We start from the raw sequence: 23,500 nt of genomic DNA, 5'->3' as shown, positions 1-23,500 counted from the left end.
ACCTTGCCTCTGAAAAGGTTTTAACTACCCCAGTGACCTCTACCAAGGAGATGGGAATCATCCAGCAATGCCTCCAAAGTCGGATTTAGGAGTTCTTTGGAGTGCTCCTTCCACCTTCCGTCATTGACCCCAGTTGAGGTCAGTGTTTACCCGCCCCTGCTGAGAACTGCCTTTCCCTCCTGAGTCACTGAATGGTTTTGGAGAGGCTATTTCGAGCGGCCTCAAAGGTTCTGCAAAACTTTTCAGCGGCTCAGGAGGGACTGAGGACTTTTGCTTCTGCAGCTGCTGCAGCTGCAGCCTGCTGGTATCTCTCTGCTAAGTCAGGAGTCCCCTGTACCAACAAGGCGTGGAAGGCCTCCTTCAGCTTTACAGCCTCCCTCACCGCTGGTGTCCACCAGTGGGTTCTTGGGTTGCCACCAGCACTGACCACCTTCTGGCTAATTTTCTGTTTGGTAACATTAGCTGGCTATTATGTGCCTATCTGGCTAAATTCCTAGTCGCCTCAAAGTAATACTGTATATTATGCAACGGAACAGATCTCTGTTATATGACCATAGGGAAAGCCCCAAAAAGAAAAAAAAATCATATACACCTATAAACAATTAAGTGGGTGGCCCAGCACAGTCATGTGAAAATCAAAACCATAAAAGCCAACTCAGCCAAGAATTTGCCCTCACCCCCGCCCGATTTTATTCAGCAATTCTTCAGCATGACTGATAAGGAAGTCAGTAGGAGTTATGGTTATAAATATATCCACATGCAGTGATGCTTGGGTTTCAAGCTAATATGGGAACGTTGAAGAGTTAATGCTGTAAGGGGTCAAGAGCGGTATGGGAATATTCAAAGACCACATTTTGAAAATCACATGTGCCAGTCCACTGACAGTCCACTTGTAACAGTTAGACTGATATCTATCTTTGTAGTATCTTTACTGTGAATGTATAAGCATGTTTGTTGCTGAAAATAAAATAAAAACCCTTGGGGGAGTAACTTTTCATTAAAGAACAAGAAAAATGGTGAGAAATCCAATAGCTGTCCATGGCAAGGTATCTCTCCACTACTCAACACCCACACACAAACCCACACATAGACTGTAAGCATACCATATGTCTTAGCCAAGTCTAATGGCACTGTGGTGTCATTCGTCATGCTAACAATCAACAGCTTTGACTGCTTTTTGCCACAGCCAGACTTCATTAACTGAATACAATTGTCCACCAAGTACACTGACAGATTTTCTTTATCTGTAATGTGGATGTAACTTGACCGCTGATGAAGAAATGTGTTGATTTTTATTTCTGTTTGGTTTAACTACTCTAAAAGTAGATTTGAGTGATCACGAATAAAATTCAAAGAAAGAATAACATTTCTTTAAACTAGTTAATTCTTCTGCATTTAAACCAATTATAACAACTATATCTATTTTTAAATTCGTATTACTGAATCAGCCTATTTCATCCTCAATGACTAGTGATCCATTAGAGTTTAGGCACAGGCTTTGTAGGGCCAGACATTTCAGGTTTTCAGAAAGTGTCACATGTTTTCACAAGGTTCCAGCCTCCCCTTCCAGTCGCTGCCTGTTTCAAATGCCTTCTTCCATTGGTTGCACAGAATAAAAGCCCCATGACCAGCCCCTCCCTTCCAACTAATGAATGCCCCGGCTTTCACTTTTCCCGCTCCTCCAATGAAAAATACCATTGTTGAGTCTCTCTTCAGGAGCACACATGTGGTTTGGCTTGAGCGTTGAGTTCAATGTCTGTTCACCTCCCCCACAGCACCAGCAGCAATCCCACTGATAGGAACTAACATCTATCAGAGGTGATAATGGTGGGAACACCCTTTATCTTCTACGCACGTCAGCCCTCCTGATTTATTGACGCATATCAGACTTTAGACTTCAATTAATTTTGCCAGGACTAAGTTCAGCCAAAACCACCTTAAACTATCATCATGCAGAAATCAAAACTGAGATTAATTACAAAATCTAAACCAATTGTCGTAAAAGATATATTGAGAAGAAAGGAAATTATGCTTTTTTTTCATATCTCCTAAATAGATTATTTTCCTTTCATCCTGCTAAGTGCTTTTTACAGAGTTGCACAGATGTGGTCTTTGTCATATCTAGAATTAGATTAACATAGATGGACTTTTCTTTGTTCCTTGTGCCATCTCAGCCATAAAAAGGCAGGGCAGACTTTGTCATTCATTGACAAGCATGAATTTAGGAACACATTTCTCTCTGTCCAGAAACTGAATGGAGATTATGTTGTCCCATGACTGAATCAATACAGAGGTTTAGGTTGTCACGACTGTGTCACAGTAGTTCTTGTTTTGATGTTAAATATGATGAAAGACTTTGTTTACATGGAGAGAATGTCCTTTGCTTTGTTGACTTACCATTCAATTCTATGGTTGCTTTACTGCTTCTGTTATACTTTATTTCTCCTATTATATTTTCAGATGTCTCAACACGTTTTGAGAAATTTGTCAAGGTTTCAGCACTGTGGTGGTTGTGTTGGTGGTCTTGGTGGTGCATGTGTGTCTGTGTGTGTGTGTGTGAGTGACAGAGAGAGAGAGAGAGAGAGAGAGAGAGAGGGAGAGAGAGCGAGAGAGGGAGAGGAGGGGGGTTGATGGTGGGAGGAGAAGAGGGAGCAAGTGTTTACTTGAGCTGGCCAGGAATATAGTGCATATATAGAAGATGAGTCTGGAGGAAGGGGGTTACTGGCGGACAGGCTGCGTTGGCTTGCTTTATCAGACAGTGGCTGAACTCGGCTAATCTCTGGACCCTCGGATTGAGCAACATATCAAGAGACAGGCAGTTTGAAAAACAGTGGACAAAAGAGGCAGAGCAGGGGAACAACTGGATCAAGTCACACAAGGACAAAAAAGAAAGAAACTGCGGACTGAGTTGAACTAGCGCGACGAGGGAAAACATCAGTTGTAACATAGAAGTTAAAAATTGATAGAGCTAATTGTCCTGGTCAAAACAGGGAGGAATGGTGGTGGAAAGAAAGCAACTTTGTATTTGAGGTTTGGGGAGGAGTATGAAAGTCTTGAGAGTCCGGGGGGGTCAGAGGCAGGGGTCTAATAGAGAGTAATTGTGGTGACAGCCAGTGCAAGGGGACAAGGACTCATGTGAGACACAGAGGAATTAACAGATAAAAGACACAGAGAAGGAGAGGCAATAGAGAGGGATTGGCAGACCCAGAACTGAACTTCAGTATGGGGGTAAAGAGCAAGGCTGCTGCGGCTATCATAGTCCTACTGCTGTTCCTCGGCTCCCTGTGGCTCCGTGAGTATTTCCGTGTGTGTGTGTGTGTGTGTGTGTGTGTGTGTGTGTGTGGCTACTATATTATGCTATTAATCTATACAAGCCTCCCTTGTTTGGAATGCATAAGCTGTAGGTCTGGAATGTGTCACATGGTGCGGTGGCTGCAGAATCAAGCATGGCATTCACACCACTTTTTGCTCACTCGTACTCTGAGCACAGCAATATTTTCATGTATGTTTTGGCTTATTATTTTGGTTGTAAAATGAGACAATAACAGTGAGCTTAAAGTACACACTCTTAAGTTTTAGTTTAAGCTGTTTTCAGCCACATCAAATAAACAATTTAAGAAATGTAGCCCTTTTTTATGACAGTTAAAGGTCTGCAACTAATTATCATTAACATTAAACCAAACTCTTGGTATCTTATTGTAGAGTTCTCTGTCCATCTTTATTTTTTTTGTATTTTTTTTGTATTTCAGTAAGTCTCCATGGGGATTAAACTGTGGCTTAGAATTACACTGAGGCAGTATGGAGAACAACAAAAGTATCCTTCATTATAGACATTCATTCAACTTTCATGGTTGTTTCCCCCTACTAATTTCCATACAGAGTTCAATAGGAAAATTAATAGATATAATTATGTGTATGAGAGAGCAATGTTAGAGTCTAAAACTAACTAATAACTAGTGTAAAAAGGTTACAAATGGGGTCATGTGATCTTTGGGCCCAGTTAAAATCCTAGCTGCTGCATCCTATACAACTTGGAGATTTGAGAGACTTGAGAACAGACTTATTAGAGAGGTTTTCACTCATTTTTTCAGTCATTTTAATGAAAGGAGATACAAGCAAGGAACAGCCTTTTCTAAATTGTCAATTTAGAATTTAGAAACTTAATTTTAGGGACAGTTCTCAGTTTGCAGAAGCAAGACTTCACATCCCTTTTGACTTGTTTGGCAAAATGTAGGTCACTGTCATAAGTTAGAAATACATTTCTGTCCACTGGTAGACAGGCTTTGTTCATTTTGAATTGATGGGAGTTTGGTAGCCTAGAGAGCCAGACTGAGCTGACCTTTCTGTCTGATAGGAAGCTCAGAAGTTCAGCGGGTCCAAAGAAAAACCTTCTGGGCCTTTCAATTTTGGAGGCTGATGTTTTGGGTGCTTCTGTCAGTGACTCAGTGACTTAGTGACATAGTGACTGGGTGCTGCAGTCACCCAACAGAATTGTAAACAACAATGGCAGCCTTTGTGGCTTTTTGCAGTAAGGTGGTCTAGTGGTCAGAGCCACGGCCCTTCTACCTTAGGACCCGGGTTCAAGTCCTGTGTCATCAAGCATCTGCTCGACGAAGCTCCGGCTCCAAGGCTGCTGGTCTGTCACTGACCCTGACCTCTGACCCCCCTGGATGGGGGGAAGCCAAATTCCCTGCAGAAATCTGTTAAGTGTCACATGACTATTATTCACATGATGGAGCACCACAGTGTTAATTGTGTCACTGCAGCCAAAGCATTCGTTTCTACATTTGTATAAGCTGGTCATTACTGGCTAACATCCACAGGGTGTACAAAGATTAGAGTTACTTTTGTTAATGGAAAAATCCATCCTAAAACACTTGAACACTGTTAAAAACAACTACTGACAATGTACCTTGCAGTCCTGTGTTCATTTTGTTGCTTGGCGGTGTATTTTTCTTCTCGTGGATAAGTGGCCAAACGTAGACAACATGATGTCATGTTCAGATATTTCCAGTTCAGCTACAACAGAGTTTAATAGCAGAAACATTTTCAACGATCTTAAACATCAACGGCAAACATCAGGTTTTGGTGTCAGTCCCTCACTATCAAAGAGCGAGGGCTTCTTCCTAGATTCACCATTTTGCACCAACATTCATACAGAGAGAAATGCACCATACAAGAGGTAGAGATAGCAATTTCTCCACCAGTAAATAAGTAAGTTAACCTTCATTTATATAGCAACTTTTGAAACCAGGGTTACAAAGTATTTCACAAAAGGAACAGCAGCAATATAAAAAAAAACAACAAGACAGACAATAAAATCAGACATATGCATAAAAGAAATACTGACAAGACAGAGAGTGAAATCAGAACCAGAGATGAAAGAAATACCAACCAGACAGTAAAATCAGTGGGAGGTCGACATGAAAAGGTGCGTTTTGTGATGCCATTCAACTGTGTTTGCTGATCTCACACTCAGGTGGAAGCTGATCCATAGGAGCCTCAGTTGTCCATAATGCAATGCAGCCACAAGACATGTTGCATTTTGAGTAAGGACATACGACTCTCACTGTTTATCAGCTGGCAGTGACAGTTAGCGCTACAGCTATTGCTCTGTCCATCTGTACTTAAAGTTTAAGTACAGATGAGTAGAGTAAAGTTAGCTTGATAGTGGATATTCATTTTTACACCTTCAATAACTTGTAAAGCAAATAAGTAAAATCACATTGATGAATATATTTGTGATTACAGGAAGAGAACAATTTACTTATTTACTTACTATCATTAATTTACTGCTGGTTTCAATCTTTGAAACCAGTGGCATTATATCCTCCAGTCACGTCTCACAGCTGAATGCAGCAAGTTCACACCCCTTGCCTGGGGGTTGTCGAAAGGCATTCTGGGAAATGTAGGAAATCACTTACTGAAGTAGAAGTGGATGCAGCAGGTTGAGGGAAAGTGGGTACACCAAAAAAGTAAATTGCAACACGTCATGACAAAATAATTGCGCTGAACATGACAGATTGATGATAGTGTATATAGCAGTGTAAGTGTATTCAAGGGTGGATTTTTCCTTACAAGTTATTTTTGTAACAGCTTATGTATGTAAACCTTTATTTATACAGGGAGGGCCATTGAGAGCAAGCTCTCTTTTTCAAGGACGCCCTGATTACAGCACAAGATAAAAAAAAAAAACACATTACAAACATTACAGTACAAAAAAACAAACAAAAACAGAAAAAAAATAAAATATAAAACAATATAAAATCACATGAAATTCACAGGTTCAAATAACAACAAGACTATGAGAAGCACGTGCAATCCCCACATAATGCATCTTATCTAGCAATATATATTGGATGCCTGTAAGGAAGTTTTTGAGGATGGCAGGACAGTTTGTGTCACAAGGTTTTAGAGGCACATATCACATGGGTATCATTGGCCTGGCAGTGGAAACCAACATAATAGTTTGTTTATGGATAATGTGGCCCTGTGGAGGCATGCTAGGAGAACAGGATGAGGGCCCAAAATTGATTCCTGCTGGACTCCACACGTGTCACATGTCTGCTGAGGATGATGATGCTTGCTGTGACAGAGAAGCTTCTGTTGGCAGGCTAGGAGCCCTGTTCAGTGTTGTGTCTGCGATACACACCCAGTGCTCGAGACAGTCAATTAAAATCGCATGACCTGCTTTGTGAAAGGCTGGACTGAGTTCTGAAAGGATTCAACATCACCCCACAGCCGCTGTCAAAAGAAGGTCATTCGCTGCCTTAAGAATGTCTGTCTCTGTGCTATATATGATCTAAAACCTAATTGCAATTTCTCAAGAATGTAATAAGGTGGGCGCTCTGCCGTTTTATAATCAGTTTCTCATGTTAGCGCTGTACCAGATCTGTCACATGTTGGTGATGCTGTTTGTCAGTGAGTTGTTATGAGAGAAGATACTCAAATCTATTTTAATATGCTGAAATAGTGAAGCAGGGGATTGTTTGTCACAAGGAGCGTCCCATGATACATGTAAGCACAAATAAGTATTTCCCATTAGAGACATGACTTTGTATTGAAATATAGTATACTAAATTTACCATGCTATATATTACAACACACATATACTATGCTAAAAACTATACTCTTCTCTTTCTATCTCTTTATTACAGACAAGGCAACGAAGATGAAAAAAAAAAAAAAGATCCATAAAGCCTCACATAATGACTGAGGTTAAAGTGCAGACTCTCAGCTGTAATTCAATATTTTCAGCTATAAAAGAAAGAAATACAGCCCATTTTGTTGACACTGCCATATTTATAGAAAAGTCAATACTCAAACATCATCAAACTCTTTGTATCAAACTGTTAGGTTCACAGCTCAACCTTGTTGTGTTACTATGCTTCACTGTGAGGTTTTAATGGTGTCTCCACCCGGAAATGAATTGTTTTGTGTCATTACATGGTCGGATAAATATAAGTAAACTACAGTCTGAGCTAGTAAGCCTCAAATCATCATAATCCTATTGCTTAATTCCTGACATGAATAACCTTCATGGCTGCTAATATCCTCTTAAAGTTTAATGGGAAAATTAATATATGTAATTATGTATATTTAGCACATTTTATTCTATTAATTAATATGAAAATGAAGACTCATAAATAATTAAATCTGATGTGCTAAATGCACCGGTAGAGCTCAGTCTGTTTTTGTGGTTCAGTTCACAGTGTTGCATCCTGCAAGGTTACAGTATTCCTTTATCAGCAAAAATTTCCCTTTGTTTCTTTGGGAATTAACATTTGTGTTTTTACTTACAGTATTGCTAGCTTTGTGTGACTTTCCCTCTTTCTCTTGACAATGTCCCACTGCAGAGGGAGGTTTGGATTACCACTGGGATTCTTGTCTGAAAGGTTATAATCAGGTCAATACGGTAAGAGAGGAATCAAATTATAAAGTAATCCATCACATTTAATCTCATTAAAGTTGATTTTCAAAAGGAGGTGGACAATTTGACTCTTCTGTCTCTTTTTCTTTCTCTCTCTCTCTTTCTTTCCTTGTCCCCTCTCCATCTCGCCGTTCCCTCCCTCCATCCCCCGTCCCCAGCTTCACCATCTGTCCAATAGCAGTGAGCGTGTTGGGGCGGAGGGCCCGGGGGTCGTGGACGAGTGTCCCGGTCAGACCTTCCAGGTGTCACTGCTGATGTCCCACCTGCTGACGGCACCGGCCTCCACCTCTGACGTGCTGCTGCAGCCGTATCTCTCCAGCTGGGACGAGCTTGTGAAGTAAGCTCATTAGGAGGAAGCGGGAGTGCGGCGAGGCGGAAATGCATTCATTTATAACCTCTAACATGAATGAAGGCCTTTGTGGGTCACCATGATCCGGACTCTAAGCTCATTTGCCCTGTTCTGTGTTCACCCCACCAGGTTCATGGAGGCTCTGGGCCCGATGGTTGGACTGATATCGAACGAGATAGAGACCAAGACCAATATTATCCGCCAACTGGCCAAGCAGGCAGACAAGAGCCCCGAGGCGGAGCTGGGCCCAGACCTACACCCAGTAGATCCTGTGAGGACAGAATCGGAGGCCAAATTGGAGGCCTTACCCAACACCAGCGCTTACCACTCCGTGCGCTCCATGATCCGGGCGGAGCTGAGCCAAGGCCAGGTGGACTTCCACCGCCAGACGGACTCCGGCTGCCGCACCCTGCTGCGCCTGCACCGTGCCCTGCTGTGGCTCAAGCTCTTCCTGGAGAAGCTGGCGGAGACACCGGTGGCCGGGCGGTTCCGGAGCCCCTCGGAGCTGTGCCGCGAGGCCTACCAGAGCACGCTGGCCCAACACCACACCTGGTTCGTCCGCAGGGCGGCCGAGCTGGCGTTCATCGCCATGCCCGAGCGGGGCTTCTTCTACAGGCTGGTGTGTGTGCAAAACCAGGAGGAGTTCGCCGTCATGCTGAACAGAGTGGTTCAGGCTATCGGAGAGGTTTACGACAGGACTCAGGGAGCGCTGGAGGAAAACGGCATGCTGGACTTGCCATAGGAAAGGAGAACAGCAGACCTGGACAGATACAGTAGTAGCAGCACAGCCTCTGGTGCTATTTTACCATGTCTTACTGTGTCATCATGGTATAGTCAGCATCATACCAATCACACAAAGACTTCTAGCCTCAGAAGAAGGATAAACTTCTTGAGAAAATGTGAATGGGCTTGATTTAATCAGTTATTACAAGTGCCATATTTTCCTTCCAAACAAAGGGCAGCGGGAACAATCATCTACTGAAAGTCGGTTTGCTTTCAGTCTGAAGACATTCCTCACCAAAAACATTTTGTGAGATAATGTCTTGACTAAGAGACATGTTTTAAGGCTGCTGCTGAGGCCTTAGGGCAGGCTCAGAGCCAATTGTAATTTATTTATGTAAATGGTTAATTTTCCATATACATGTGACAGGCTATTGAAAATGAATGCCATAGTGATAGAACGCCAAGTGATTTAGCTCGCTACCTCAAAACTTGCTAGTTCTAGATACCTCATAGCCCACAAATCCGGGACCAATCCATCATGATTATGCAGTTATTACATAAGAAATCAGTTTATGCTGAACACTCAATGAACTTTTAGAGAGAACAATGCAGTCTTTTATAGTGGCATAATTCTTCTCTGGTGTGAGTGTGACGTATGAAGTTTTCTATTTTGCATTGTGAATTTTTTTTTTAAGAAATATTTGTGAGAAAATCGCAGTGACTAATTTCTAACAACAGTCCATTCTAGTATTGTGATATCTTTGGCATTTGGATGTCATTGTGGTGTTGTGTAGTGTTACCCATCATCCAGCAGAGGTTCCAGCGCTCCACCGCTGACTAATCTTCGCTTACGTAACGTTTTGGATATAATCAGCTCTTTGTGACACTCTTGCCATTTGCCCGGACACACATTGTGGAAATGTCCCAGTGCCAGTAGGAACAGGTTTTTGAATGAACCCAACTGCAAAGACCTCACAATACTATTTTTGTTTCTGTGAAAACATTAGATGTTAGAGTTTACACATTAGAAAAAAATCTTAATTCCAGATCCAATGAATATAAGGAGCTGATTGTACCTTTTTGAATATATTTTTTCAAAAATATTATTAATTCAATTTAAACACATAAACCAGCCTAATCAAGATTGCAGAAGAGACATGCGCAAGTCAAGAGTGAAAGTTAGTGTGTGTGTGTCCAGAGTGAAAGTGTGTGTGTCTGTCTGCGTGCATGCGTGTAACACGCAGAGACTTGCGTGTGCAGTTATCGGTCACTTGTGCTGCTCTCGATCAGACTATTTTAAACCCACAAATACCTCTAATGCCATGTAATCCTGGCTCTCTCCCTTCTCCTCCACTGGCTGTCTTTCCAAGGAGACAGCGAAGAAAGCAGAGAGATAAGGATAGAGCGAGGGCACAAAGAGCAAAGAGGAGAGAGAGGAGGAGGAGGAGGAGGAGGAGGAAGGGCAGAAAACGGAAGTGCACTTCTACTGTAATCTTGTCAAGTACAGTCGGCGGTGGACTATATTAAAGTCACTGCCCGAAGAGAGAAAATAAAATCCAGCCTAAAACAGAATTCACACATTTAATTCCTTTGGTCTTGGGTTGTTCAATGAATATTTGTGACTATGAACAGCTTTCTGCCAACGCTTGAATCCAGACAAAGACTTTAATCTGTGACCTTTAATCTATGGCTTTCTGAGGCTGTTCCACTGATAGAGTGGAGGAGGATGACAGCATTTTACTGTGTTCTATTTCTACTATTCACTTCCTCTTTGCACTCTTGTGAAGTTCGGTTTAGATAACGTGTGCTGAGATTCTCAATGATTTACTTCATAGCTGATTATGTCACAATGCGAGTTGGACGTCTAATTTGTGCCTCTTCTCGACTGTCTTCTTGTTTTGTTTTTTTTGCCTTTACTATGTTTCCATCTATGTGTGCACAGGTTAAGGCTGGGTGGCTGCGAGGATTACAGTGAATGAGATTAGATTATATCCACCTGCCGCTACTTCTGACTCTGTGGCTCCTGTCTTTCTCTTCCCCCTGCTCATCTCACTACGTTTGACTTTGCACAAACTTGGATCTCCGATTCATGATGACTTCCACTTTAATCTGAGTGTCACTGTGTAGCAGCTGAGCAGTGCGCTGCTGTCAAAAAAATCTCCATGTTAACAAGTCATTTAGTATTATTGAGTCCTGAAATTGTAATTTTCTTTAAAAAAGTGAAGAAATCTGCCAATGTGGTTAGATAATTTCACTTGTTTCCAATGCAAATCAATTTGTTTCAAGAATTTTGTAGAAATTCGGGAAACAATTGGAGTTATCTCAACCCACTGGCAGATTTTTTGGTTTAAGAAAAATAAGATTTGAAGGCTGAATATGAGACTTGTTAAGATGGATGTTTTTTGCAGTGTAGGAGGAAAGACAACCGAGAGGCAAAGAAAAAGAAAAGAATGGCTGGAGTTCCCTTAAATGACATTTATTAATTTCTCTATCTTTTTTGCAGTAAACATGAGCAAAAATATACATACAGTAACAGCAAAAAATAAAGATCCAAAGAGAATAGAATTATCAGCCATTTGGGCGAGAATCTCCCAACAAATTTCATGGATTTCTTTCTCATTGTTTTCTTGAATTATCCTTGCACCACAATCTTAGGCAATAGTATGTTTTGCTTGGGACGGGAGGGGAAGGGATGGACTATGGGGTCTGCTGTATTGGTTCCTCATTTGAAACATAGGTAGTTGACTGTTTGTCCTTTGTATTGGCCTTGTTCAAGTTTTGTGCTGTACTGAAAAACTGCTGAAGGTTTTGCACTCTTATTGAAAGTACCGGGAAAGCACTGTTCATTCCTTGCAGCCGAATAATGTATTCACCATATTATCAAATTATTATGAATGACTGTGTCTTAATTCTGATACAATAGACCCCATCTACACACATGCAGTGTTCACCTCAAACAGTAGCCAGTAAGCTGTGATTGAGAACTGCAAACAATCAATAGCCTATGGCAAGTTTACTAATTATAGAAAGTGGGAAGGACTCAGATGATGAGAAAAAAATGCTTCTACAAAAAAAAAAAAAAAATGGTTTGCGTTCAACCTTCAAGTTGTTGTATTTATTGATGAAAACCAGGTAGCTCCCTTGTCATGATACAATCCAAGCTAATACATTCTCTCCTCTTTACAACAAAATAGCAATAAAAATACTCTTTTTTTTTTAAATAAAACAATATTTTTTGTTATATTGTTCAATCTTGAAAATGCACATTGGCAAAACATACTTTATATGTGAATGCAATATTTATGTGTTCTTGCCTTTTTCTTCCTTGCTCTTGATGATTCATGTTACACTGAATTTTGTTACAGCCTTTCCAATAAATACATCATACAGCCACACAAGAAATAAATATATTGCTTTTTGAAGACATCTCCAAATTATCACAGAAAAACGGATAAATGGAGATAACAGGAAATAACATTCTGTGACACTGGGGAACAACGCGGTCTGTCCACCAGGAGGCACTGTTATCTTTTAGTGAAGCCTGTTCTTGTGCGTATTATTACATAAGACGAGGCCTTTTAATAACACGGGATCCACAGCCATCCACCTGGAACCTATCTCAGCCTGAGGCCCTTGCTCAGATCTGTTGTTGATGATGTGTCAATGCAGCACAATTAACTAAATATCATCTAAATTGTCATGAGGATCTTTGGTTGAGGGTAATGTTTTGAACTAATCTTCTTTTCATGCACAAAAGTAAAACAAGAAGGTCCAATTGGGTAATAAAAAAAAAAATATTTTATTTGTGTTGTGAATTAAAACAGGTTCACCGAAACATATATGGGTTTTTCAATAATGCTTGGGGGGGAAATTGGATTGAATGCTTAGTTACTGTGGAATGAATCAGCCGTACTGTAGCTGACATCCATTTTGAAAACATGGTCTGTGGAGAAGATGACAGAGAAATAGGGGTTTGACACAAGGAGGAGGAGCAACCAAGTAGAGTAAAGAACTTCAGTGTGCCTGCTCTGGATTAGCCAACCAGATTAAGAGATTACAGTGAAATTAAGTAAATGCTGCAGGAATGCCAAAGAAGAAGTGCATGGGAACTGGTCAATCCACAGTTGACAAAAAGCAACAAAATAAAAGACCCTCGCATAGTTGTTCATCAAGGAGCGCATCTTTCATGGTGAAATCATACATTATCGCCCAGATATGGACCAGGCAACTGCATCAAACCACGCTGTTTTTGTTTTTTTCTGTCAAGTCTGGATTAGATCACGATGTGCCATTTAGACCACAGACAGGGATTTGTAAGCATACTGAGAAACCCACTACTCAGAGAAATTAGGTGGTGGAAGTCAAGCCAATCCTTAATATGAGTGAACAGATGCTTGTGGTTCTAAATCTGTTGCAGTGACGTGGCAGGATCGCAGTCACATTGGCACAAAGTCGCAGCCATGTCAAGGCAATGTGCCTGAGTTCAAAAGTGCCTGAACAGACCAGAATCCACAGCTTCTCCACCCGATGTGAACAGGTGTTTCTCCCTGCGCTGTGTGTCTACGCTGCCACACACTTCAAGCAAACTGCTCAAGCACAAACTCAGCTCTCTGCTCTGATCTTCAAGAGGTTGGTCGGACAAGCTGGTGGCCCTTCTATCATGACAGCTCTCTCTTCACCCTGATTCAAGTCATGCAACAGTGGAGAATACTACAAAAAAAACAAAAAACTAAACCCAACAAATGAAACGAAAAAGATTTTCTATGTTGTCAAGGAGGCAAACTCCAGTTTTGTTAATTCCCTACAGGCCTATAAAACAAGATTTCAAAACTTGGATGCACTAGCACTTCACATATTCAAGACTCTAGTGACCTTTAAGAGAAGATGTAATCTACAAATTTGATATGCTGGACAAATATTTTGGAAGATGATAATGAGTATGAATCAAACAAACGGAACAAACACACACTTTCTAGATCCTCCTCCCCAAAACTGTACAATGATTAATTCAACTCATCTTCACAAAAAAAAAAAACACTTCCAGTGCAAATCAATAAAAAATATAACAATGGCATCTATTTCTGATATGTACAGAAATAGATGCAATACATGCAAAAAAGCTCTAAATACTTATGAGTAAATTAATTAACCATTGAGACAGAAGAAAATGGCTCTTAGTTGAATCTTAAGAATAAAATGATAGACACAGTGAAAGGAAATGTAACTTCAATGTGCAACAGGAGGATAATTCTTGGTGTTTCCATATGATATTCAGATGGTTGTTTGGGCGTTTGTTGTTGTTGTTGTTGTTTAAGTGTGGTCTAGAAACCAGGAGAAACTAGACAGCATGGTGTAGTTCTCTGACAAAAACCACAAACATCAGCACAGTTTAGCCATTAAATGAATGGGAGTTATTGGGGCAACGTCATATATTTCAAAATTTATTTAATTAATCCTCACTTAGAACAAAATCAAGTATTGTTAACTTATGGTGATTTTGCCAAGAAACCTTAAACATAAATTGCCCGTCACTCTCATTCAATTAGTGTTAATGTGACCAGTGAACCAAACCATGTGTCTCACCTGTTTAAAGCTCCTCTTACACCAAAGAACCTGCTAAATATCAAATGAAAAAAGGAATTATCCTTAAACAGAACAAAAGTCCTCTTTTCTAAAGAATGGAATTAAGTAATGACTGAGATACATGATCATTCATAATGTATGTCACTTAATGAATATTGCACATTGCATGCAATTTCCCGACCTACAGTATGAAACTGGACCTGTAAATGGAACAAACACACACACACACACACACACACACGCACACACACTCACTTATAGGTTTATGCGCACACACAGACACACACACACACACACACACACACACACACACACACACACACACACAGACTTAAAGGTTTTGATCTCTAACTCCCATTGTCGGAGAAGCCTATCTTATGTGGAAACACACAGCAGTTGTGTGTGCAGGTTAGATCACTGCAGTGCAGTGCGGTCCCTCCTGGTGGTCAGTGGTTTAACATAACCTCATTTCACACTTAGCAGAGAGGTGGGACACGGGGCCTCCTGCCCTCATAGCACACTAAAGACAATACACACATGCAAAATGGCTTCATCTCTGCATCCATCCATCAAGATATTTTATATGCCAGTCTGTTGGATTATTCTTTTAAGTGCAACAAAATAGACATACTGATATAAGGTTATGATACCGTATAAATAGATATACACATTTTGTATTGTACTTTGTGTATATTCATATATAGAGGGATACTCTATAAGGAGGCAGCAAGAAGGGAGCAGCAGTAAAGTGGTAATGTCGCTGATCCTTGCAAACTCTGAAAACACGTTTATGTCCTTTATATCCCCTAGTTTGTCATGCAGTATAAATAGACGTCACCTCAAACTAATTTACAGAAAAGAATTTGTCCCAAAGCTCACAGACAGAAATAATGACAGGATTACCACCCTTTATTCTTGCCTTATCTCATCACACAGCAGGACAAACTATGCCCACGTTTGGGGGTTGTAAACAAATTCTACATACCAAACCAAGGGTGTGAATACTGTGATTTGTTTCTGTGTGTGCGCATTGTTGCAGAGAATGAAGAAAGTAGTTTTCAGGAGAGAAAGGCTCAACCTAGTTATTAGCGTTGATCCTCAGCTTGAAAGACACTCTTCCAGCAAACTTGTCTCTTTCACTTCCAATGGGAATATTGTTGGCATTAATCTTGCACTCAATGTTGATATCTTGATTGACAGTAATGTTAAGGAACTTGACGGCAACCAAAGGCTGAGAGTAGTTCACCTGCGGAAGGAGAGCCATTCAAATGCAATTTTTAAAGAACATAATTTTTCAAGACAGGAATTTATGTATTCTGTGTCATTGGCTACTCCCTAAAATTGTGCAAAATGTTGAATAATCTCAAAATTAGTAGTAAATTACATTGTGTAATTGTCACTAGATGAATGAAACTGATATTGTGATTTGAAGGAGAATCTTACCTGAGCTTTCTTGCCATAGTAGGGTAGTACATGAGGTTGAAAGTGCCATTGGGAGGGAAGTACATTAACTCTCCAATTTTCTCAGAGTCTTCTTTCTGTGGGTGTGAAACAAGCTCATCAGTTATGGTCCGGCAGATTACTACCATAGAGGTGGAAGGGGGGAGGGGTGGGGGGATCCACATTAATCTCTGTTGTGTCTTCAAATCTCATTTCCCAACGTGCATCTACTTCACTATCATCTACTTTACCAGTCTACTCAATAAAAAACACCTCATCTTGATGTGTAGAGTTTCGATATTCACTTGGTCAATATTATTCTCAGTTGGTGTTTTACTAGTTCAAACAAATCTCCTGAAATGGTGTTACATTACCTTCTGTTAATAGATGATTCATCCTATCATTATCAGCTATAATCTACACTACTGCTATTGCGTGTATTCTGCAAAACAACAGGTCAGACTGTGAAATACAGACAGAGGATCCTGTCACATTCTTACCCATTCATCTTTGCCAACTTTGTATTTCTGAGAGTGAGCAAATGGATGGGACAAAAAGGAAAAAAGAGACCAGCAACATACACAATGGTGTGAAATGACAAGGTAGCATGCAAGACAGACATAGTAGAAATTGAAAAATAATAACACAGACAGTAAGAGGAATGGGGGTGAGCAATAAGGTCTCATATCACAGATGAGAGTGAAACATGATACAGTAGCTATGAATGGGCTGAAATCCAAAATGTTCCTGTCTGCTAGGCCTTCTATTGTGAAAGACAGAAAGGTTTACCTTTGCCCCGCAGGTGACATATGGAGCCTGTCCGTCCTTTCCTGGCAGCATCCCAATCACCTGGTGAGAAAGACCATTTCACTCTTGATATTAAAACAAACAGAAGGCTAGAGATAAATGTTTAAAATCCATGTCTGATATGCCAGCAATCAATAATAAATGCTGTATGTAATCCTGATCCTGGCTTTTTTTTTTTTTTACTGGGATGATATTTTCCTGATTCCCAACCAATTTCTATTTCTCAGTCACTCCAAGTCTCCTAGCAACACCATCCCTCTTCCCATCCCTCTTTCCCTTTCATACCCGATTCAGCTTGATGATGATGCATGGCTTGCCGTCTTGGTATCCATAGTAACGGTCATTGATTCCAGAACAGTCCTCCAGGATGGTGCGGTTGAACTGACAGGAGCGCTTTGGGTTGTTCTTCACATCGCCACTGTCCTCCTGCACAAAGTACTGGTCCGGGGTGCACTCATCATTTTTCTGCACCTGGACTGAGTTGTTGTAGGCTGCAGGGAAAGAGGGAGGGGGGTGGGGGGTTATTTGATTTGTAAAGATTAAAGTATGACTCAACTATAACCCTGGTAGGGGGCAATCTCCAACTATGATACAGGAGTTACAGACAACCCACCTGTGAGTCTTGTTTTTCCAATAATCTCTCTCTTTATACTATTGAGGAATTATCTAAAATAATTCATTCTTGATCCTTGGACAACCCAAAGCAGTAAGCTTCACTGTATTCAAACCTAGAGAAGCTAAGAGGCAGACTCACGTGCAAGGAACTTGTCCAGGGCCTGGGCGTACATGTCCCAGCTCTCAGTGTTCTGGATGTTGTAGACGATCTCAAGAGACTCGTCTCCTTTGGGTCTGATCATCATGCCTATGAGAGACAGAGAGACAGCTTCATGACTTCAGGGTGCAGACTGTGACCTATGTTCATGTAGGTCTACTGTAGTTTTATTATGACCCAGTGGTCTATTGCTGCTCTTTAGCTGCTGCACCTGGTGTGGAGAGCCTATCTTGCCAAGTTGGTTTGTGGTCATCCAAGGTCTGCAGCATCACATACATGGTCAGTGCAAACAAGCCGGCCAGGAAGATGTAGAAAACTAGGTAGAAGAGAAGGATAAGACCTGCAGACAAAAAAAGAGACGAGAGTCTTATCAACCTTATGCAATATCAATGTGAAATACATTATTAAAACAGTAATGACAAAGATCCAACAATTCAGTTCAATAGACCTTATTTCCATGGCAGCCATTTTGAACTTATGTCACACTTGGGAAACACTACAGGGCAAGTAGCCTACAGCCTAGCTATGTCCTACTTCATTTATCATCTCACAGATTCCCCACTGAAAAACAAATTAGAAACAATGGATCTCAAGAATCAGGAGGGACATATGTTCATATTTTAAGGTATTATATTTAGCCCACTGCAACTAGCTGCCAGAATCAAGTCTAGGTATCTAGCTGGTAGCTATCTGGCTAGTAAGATAGCTAACTTCCCTGTTAAATTCAAGCAGCCGTTGTAGTTGTTGCTCACTAATTTGATAACTGTTAGGTCTATCTGAAGTCCACACTTCTGTGTTGAAGTAGCACTAGTTTTATATATGCCAATCTTCCTGGTAGAGTACAGATGTACATTCAAAATGGCCACCATGGGAGTAAGATCAGTTCTATTCAATTCAATTCAATTCAATTCAATTCATCAACCTTTTTTGTAAAGGGTGCCCTGTGGCAAATAAGATACTAAAATTTTTTAATTAGTACCATTGAGATTCCAATGAAACTACAATTAAACATAAAAAATGAGAAAGCATTACAAAAAGAAGAATATTTTAGTTTACACAAACCAACAAAGCGTTTAAACAAAACAAGAACATTTCTCAGTCTCCCCCCTTCAATATGGACTTGATCTGCACTGAAGCTCTGAAGAGCTAGAGCCTCGTTCATAAAAAGGTCTCATGATCAAATTTGATCGCACAATGTGGATATGTAGAGAATCACATTAACGTGGTTATTTATAAATCCTGAGCTTGATATGGAGAAGTTCTCAGCTCTGCACCATGTCCAGACTTGACATAACATTTCCTATGGGCTGCTGCATGCAAACCTTCCCTATGCTGTTTTGTTATGCATTAGGGTAGAAAAGATGAGATTTCTGCCCATTTTTTAAATTTATCCTCAGCCATGATTGCTGTGTCCAGACTATACTTGTTGAGCTTGTTGCGTGTTTGAATTGAAGGTTTGTGATTTATGCATGAAGGGTACATAAGACTAAGGTATGCAGCTTTAAATAAGTGCCGTCCATTTCATAAATAATGTGCAAGCATATTTTGAGAAATTATATTACGTCCAAATCAAATTCATTTTAAATGAAATGAAGCTGCTGAGCCGGTCGGAAGGCTTTGACTTCAGGATTGCAGTGTTTGCCTGGTCACTCTCTCTGATCAGTGAGCAACTGACCAAATATGTAGGCAGGAGGCCAGTTAATCTTCCTTAAACTAGAGGCTCTTCTTTCCATCTACAACATCTGCTTCTCTCTCTCTCTCTCTCTCTCTCCCTCTCTCTCTCTCTCTCTCTCACACACACACACACACACACGCACACACCACACTCTCCTACAGATTAAAAATACAATGAATTGCATAATAGGGCCTAGTAAAATGCAGAAACAATTATTTAATGGTCAAAACATATATTTATCTGCTCACCCTCCCTCGCATTCTGGCATTCACACGACTGACAAACATCCTGGCTGTAAGACGCGCACAGCCGCTGCCCCTCCCCAAGCCATAAATAGTGTGAATTAAACCGGGATTGAATGGCTGGTCTTTGTCCAATTTCATTATCAAGTTGCAGTAACAATGGAAGGAAAGCAGAGGGGGAGGAATGATGACAGAAGGGGATAGAAGAGGAGGGAGAATGAGGACCCCCTGGAGATTGGGGCACAGGGTCAGGGGATTACAGTCCAGTGTAAAGTATTACATTAGCAGTGTATAAGAAGACCATAGTCATAATGGTGCAGCATATGCTCAGGGTGATGCTGCTCAAAAACATGAAACTGAAACTGAAATCACAGGTTAAAATGGCGTACTGCACTGCTGTTTTATTCGATGCGTAGAGGTTAGACGAACCCTTTCCTAAAGCAGTGTCAGTCACTACAATAATCCACCGTATATAGTGTGACATTTTTGAAACAACTGTTTCATCCAATCTCAGATGTTTCTGCTTACATATAAAATGTGAAAATGTGACTAGCATTTGCTCTTCCACATCCCCCACCTTTAGCCTAGACACCTGAGGCCAGTGTTGGGTAGCAGCTGAGCGCGCTGAACCTGTGGCTCTGCTGGATGGCCCCCAGCATGCAGCTCACTCCCTCTGTCAGCAGGCCCAGCGCTGCGGAGGCCTCCCCACACAGCCAGGCTTACAGGAATCCATAACAAAATGTCAAGGGGAAGCTCCTCCACGGGGGGCAATTACACATCGGACTATCTCGGTGATTGAGAGCTTGTGCGTGTGTGTGTGTTTCTGTCTGATTGCTCCTAAAATGATTAGGATCTAACGTAAAAATTCACGAAGGGCTGAGTAAGACGACAGTGGGCATCCTGGTGGTAGCATGGAAAAAACCCACGCTGAGTCATCAAATATACAGAGTCAGGCCCAGGGCCCGGATCAGGCCGAAGGCTCTACATGGTGCGGGAATCAGAGATGAGACGGGACAAAACAGTGTGTTTTTCTCTGTGACTCAGAGGGACGCTGTGCTCACCACAAATATAACGCCACCTTGGGGAGGCGATGTGTGCACACATGCATGCAGGGTTAAGCGTGCAGGCAGGGTGGCTTTCCCCCAGGCAGGGAGGGTGTTGGGTTTACAGTCTGCCCTCTCAGTCCAAGCCGATGATGGACAACCAAGCATCTCTCTTTCACCCTCCTTTTCTTCACAGCGATAGTTGAAAGCAAAAGAACAAAAGGACGGGGTGGGGTGGCTCGGCATCCTGCTCTTTCTCCCATAATAATGGCAGGAGGTGTCTCTTTTCTTTCAGAATTAATTAGGACGACATGTTGCTCATTTGCTTTGTAAATCGTTGATCAAACAGAGCTTTGAACTGAAAATGAAATGGTATTGAAAAAAAGAAAGAATAGCTTTGAGCTGCGGTTCTTTTAATGTCAAGCCATTTTCCATCTAGCTTACGGTGTGCAATCTTAAATAAACTCATCATGGAAAGTAAGAACCACAATTATTATTATGTTGTCTCCTTTGAGGGTCTTTTCCTGGGATGCAGTGACACCCTTTAGTTGTTTTTGGATGTGGGAGGGACAGAACACTTAATTAGGCCTATTTTAAATAGAGGGAATTGCTTGACCATGTTCGCCTGGTGTCAGCTGGTAGCGCTGTAACATCAAAACTGCAGGATTACTCTGCTTTATCAAGGCTGTTTCCATATCATTACAGCCCTCTGCGCAAAGCAGAACAGAGAAAGGAGAGTTTTGTGTTTCTGCCTCAAAGAAGCCTTTGATGTAATGCGGAAGTAGAGGTACAATTTACCTCGTTCATTGTAACCAAGGAGGAAATGGTACGTTGAAAAACCAAGTATAGCAGGCCTACATGTTGTGGCTTACTACAGAAATAGCCTAATTAACCAGCCTTAGAGAGCACAGCTTAAAGAGGCCACCAGTCCTCAAAGCACCTGGGATGCATTGAGCTGGATTAAGTGGTGCATTGTGGGAGGATTCCAGCATAGGTAGCTACAGTCAATGATTCCCCACCCAATGCTATAGCCTAATACAATGTCTATTCATGAAACATAATCATCAGGATACCATTTTAAGCAAAAACATTTTCGGCTGTCAGCATTATCCCATCCCCAAACACAACATTGCAGTGTTCCCATTGAGATCATGTTCACACTGAAAAGGAAAGGATAAAAAAAATAAGCGAAGTTTCTGAAAGTGATTTGCTTTTCTAGAACTGACGTCCTGAATTGATACCTTCCCTGTCAGCCAATGAAGTCATTAGATTAGGATTAAATCCCTCACTGATTTACTCACACTTGGGAGGGGCTGGGTTGGAGCTGATACAAATAGCATTTGGCCCTCGGCTTTACCCAGATTAAAACGCTCCAATGTCATTAGAACAGAGCCATATGCGCCATATCATTTCATGAATCTTTTAAATAGTTGCCGGCTGGGTGTGTGGCAGAAAATAATGCGCTGAATGCCAGCGTTACTGTCCTTTGAAGAGGCTGCTGTTCAATCTTCGTTCAAAATTCTTGGGAAAAAGCCTGAAAATAAATCTTATAGAGTTTAGAGCTTATGTGGAATGCTTAGGCTATTTGAAAATGCTACGGGTAGACATATCTATCCGCGTTTACCTTCAACAAATAGCCATAACCCATCTCCCTGACGAATGAGTCCAGTCTGCGCCAGAATTAATGTTAAAACTAGCTAAAGGACTCCAGCATCGCTCCCACAGAGAGCGCAGGATTGGATATGAGAAAAGCTCTTTCCAACAGAGTGGAGGTGTTTCATGAATGCGCAATGATCTGGCTAATTCACATTTAAAATAAGACCATATGCCTCCACACCCTTATGTGAAGCGCATTGCGCAGGAAGCCCAGTGACATAAATTAATAAATAAAATAAAAAATAAACTAGGCAGGAGAAATTTTCCGCCGGCTTCCACAGGAGCAATGCCGCATTTGGATTTCAGCACCACGACGTAGTGGACAGCGACAGCGATCTCGTTAGCTGTGCGCTAGTCCGAGGCAAACGGGGAATTATGAAGGAAATAAGTTTGAACCGGTGCAGAATTTAGCTAGACATGGGTATGTATTATAATTTCTGGCAAAGCCCCGTCTTGATTCAGCATATTGAAAAGGCTTAAGGGGCAGGGACTGAGACCTGTTACAGAGGGACCATCTTTGCTGCATTGCTGTAGCTGGAGAGAGAGGACTTACCCCAGCTGCTCGCCGTCCTGCCCAGAAACTCCCTCGTCCTCGGGTTCCATATAAAGTCCTTCCATTCGCTCTTTTCTCCATCCTTGGCCATTTTGTCTTATAAGTTTGGACTCCAACTGACCGACAAACGCGCCCTACTGCAGTATGCGTTGGGATGAAGTAATTAGCCTGGCAGCAAAAGACCCTTGCGATCGTTGCTCCGGGAGAGCAGAGCAATAATTGGCTATCAAACAGGTCTGGTTAAATGAAGACACACACGCACAGATGAGTGCTGCGGGGAATAAAAGAAAGACCAATCCGGCGTTATGCTACTATCTAATAACAGAAAATGGGTACTAATGGATAGAGGTAGCGATACTACACTCAGCACAGACCTGGTATCTGCCCTCCCCCCCAGCTCTTGTCTGCATGCCGCAGAGTTTTGATGAGTGGTGCAGAAATATAGTGATACTGCGGTAAAGCACTCTCTCCGCCTCTCTCTCTCTACCGCCACCCCCACCCCCTCCACGCTTTACCCCCCCCCCGACCTCATCATCTGTCCCCGCCTCCCTCCCTCCATCCCTAAAGCTACTCCCTCCATCCTCCTCCTCCTCTCCCACCAGAAGAGAGGAGAGGCCGGCCCACTTGGCCCCGACACGGACCAATCATCTGCACTGCAACCTGACTCCTCACAGGCTGCAGTCATGACAGACAGCCACGTCAGCAAATCAATTGGCAGCTGAGGGCG

At 41.7% G+C, this 23,500-nt stretch overlaps 2 protein-coding genes across 4 annotated transcripts; one reads left to right on the top strand and one right to left on the bottom strand.

Moving 5' to 3' along the window:
* Window positions 1-3,164: 3,164 nt before the first annotated feature.
* On the top strand, window positions 3,165-9,021 carry gltpd2b (glycolipid transfer protein domain containing 2b). 3 transcript variants are annotated; one of them, XM_071534855.1, is made up of 5 exons: window positions 3,223-3,292; window positions 4,372-4,374; window positions 7,857-7,915; window positions 8,089-8,267; window positions 8,409-9,021. In XM_071534855.1, the coding sequence occupies exons 1-5, from the start codon at window positions 3,223-3,225 to the stop codon at window positions 9,019-9,021; spliced, it is 924 nt and encodes a 307-aa protein (XP_071390956.1). The 3 variants fall into 3 exon arrangements, with proteins under 3 accessions (XP_071390953.1, XP_071390954.1, XP_071390956.1); XM_071534852.1 differs by lacking the exon at window positions 4,372-4,374 and having other exon boundaries at window positions 3,165-3,292; window positions 7,857-7,914; window positions 8,064-8,267; XM_071534853.1 differs by lacking the exon at window positions 4,372-4,374 and having other exon boundaries at window positions 3,165-3,292.
* A 5,447-nt stretch (window positions 9,022-14,468) lies between these two features.
* On the bottom strand, window positions 14,469-22,867 carry atp1b2b (ATPase Na+/K+ transporting subunit beta 2b). Its single transcript, XM_071534915.1, is given in 8 exon segments — window positions 14,469-15,831; window positions 16,029-16,054; window positions 16,057-16,123; window positions 16,815-16,874; window positions 17,118-17,323; window positions 17,587-17,694; window positions 17,816-17,944; window positions 22,774-22,867. Coding segments are annotated over 8 exon segments (855 nt in total). The 5' UTR covers window positions 22,865-22,867; the 3' UTR covers window positions 14,469-15,663.
* Between the last annotated feature and the right edge of the window lie 633 nt (window positions 22,868-23,500).

The sequence above is a fragment of the Centroberyx affinis genome, unplaced genomic scaffold, assembly GCF_046629955.1.
Source record: "Centroberyx affinis isolate AG114_WGS23_722 - 3 ecotype Tasmania unplaced genomic scaffold, CSIRO-AGI_Caff_v1 ptg002635l_1, whole genome shotgun sequence".
In the NCBI taxonomy this organism is placed as follows: Eukaryota; Metazoa; Chordata; class Actinopteri; order Beryciformes; family Berycidae; genus Centroberyx; species Centroberyx affinis.
The sequence above is the reverse complement of the archived record's forward strand: the minus strand, read 5'-3'. Positions and strand labels throughout refer to the sequence as shown.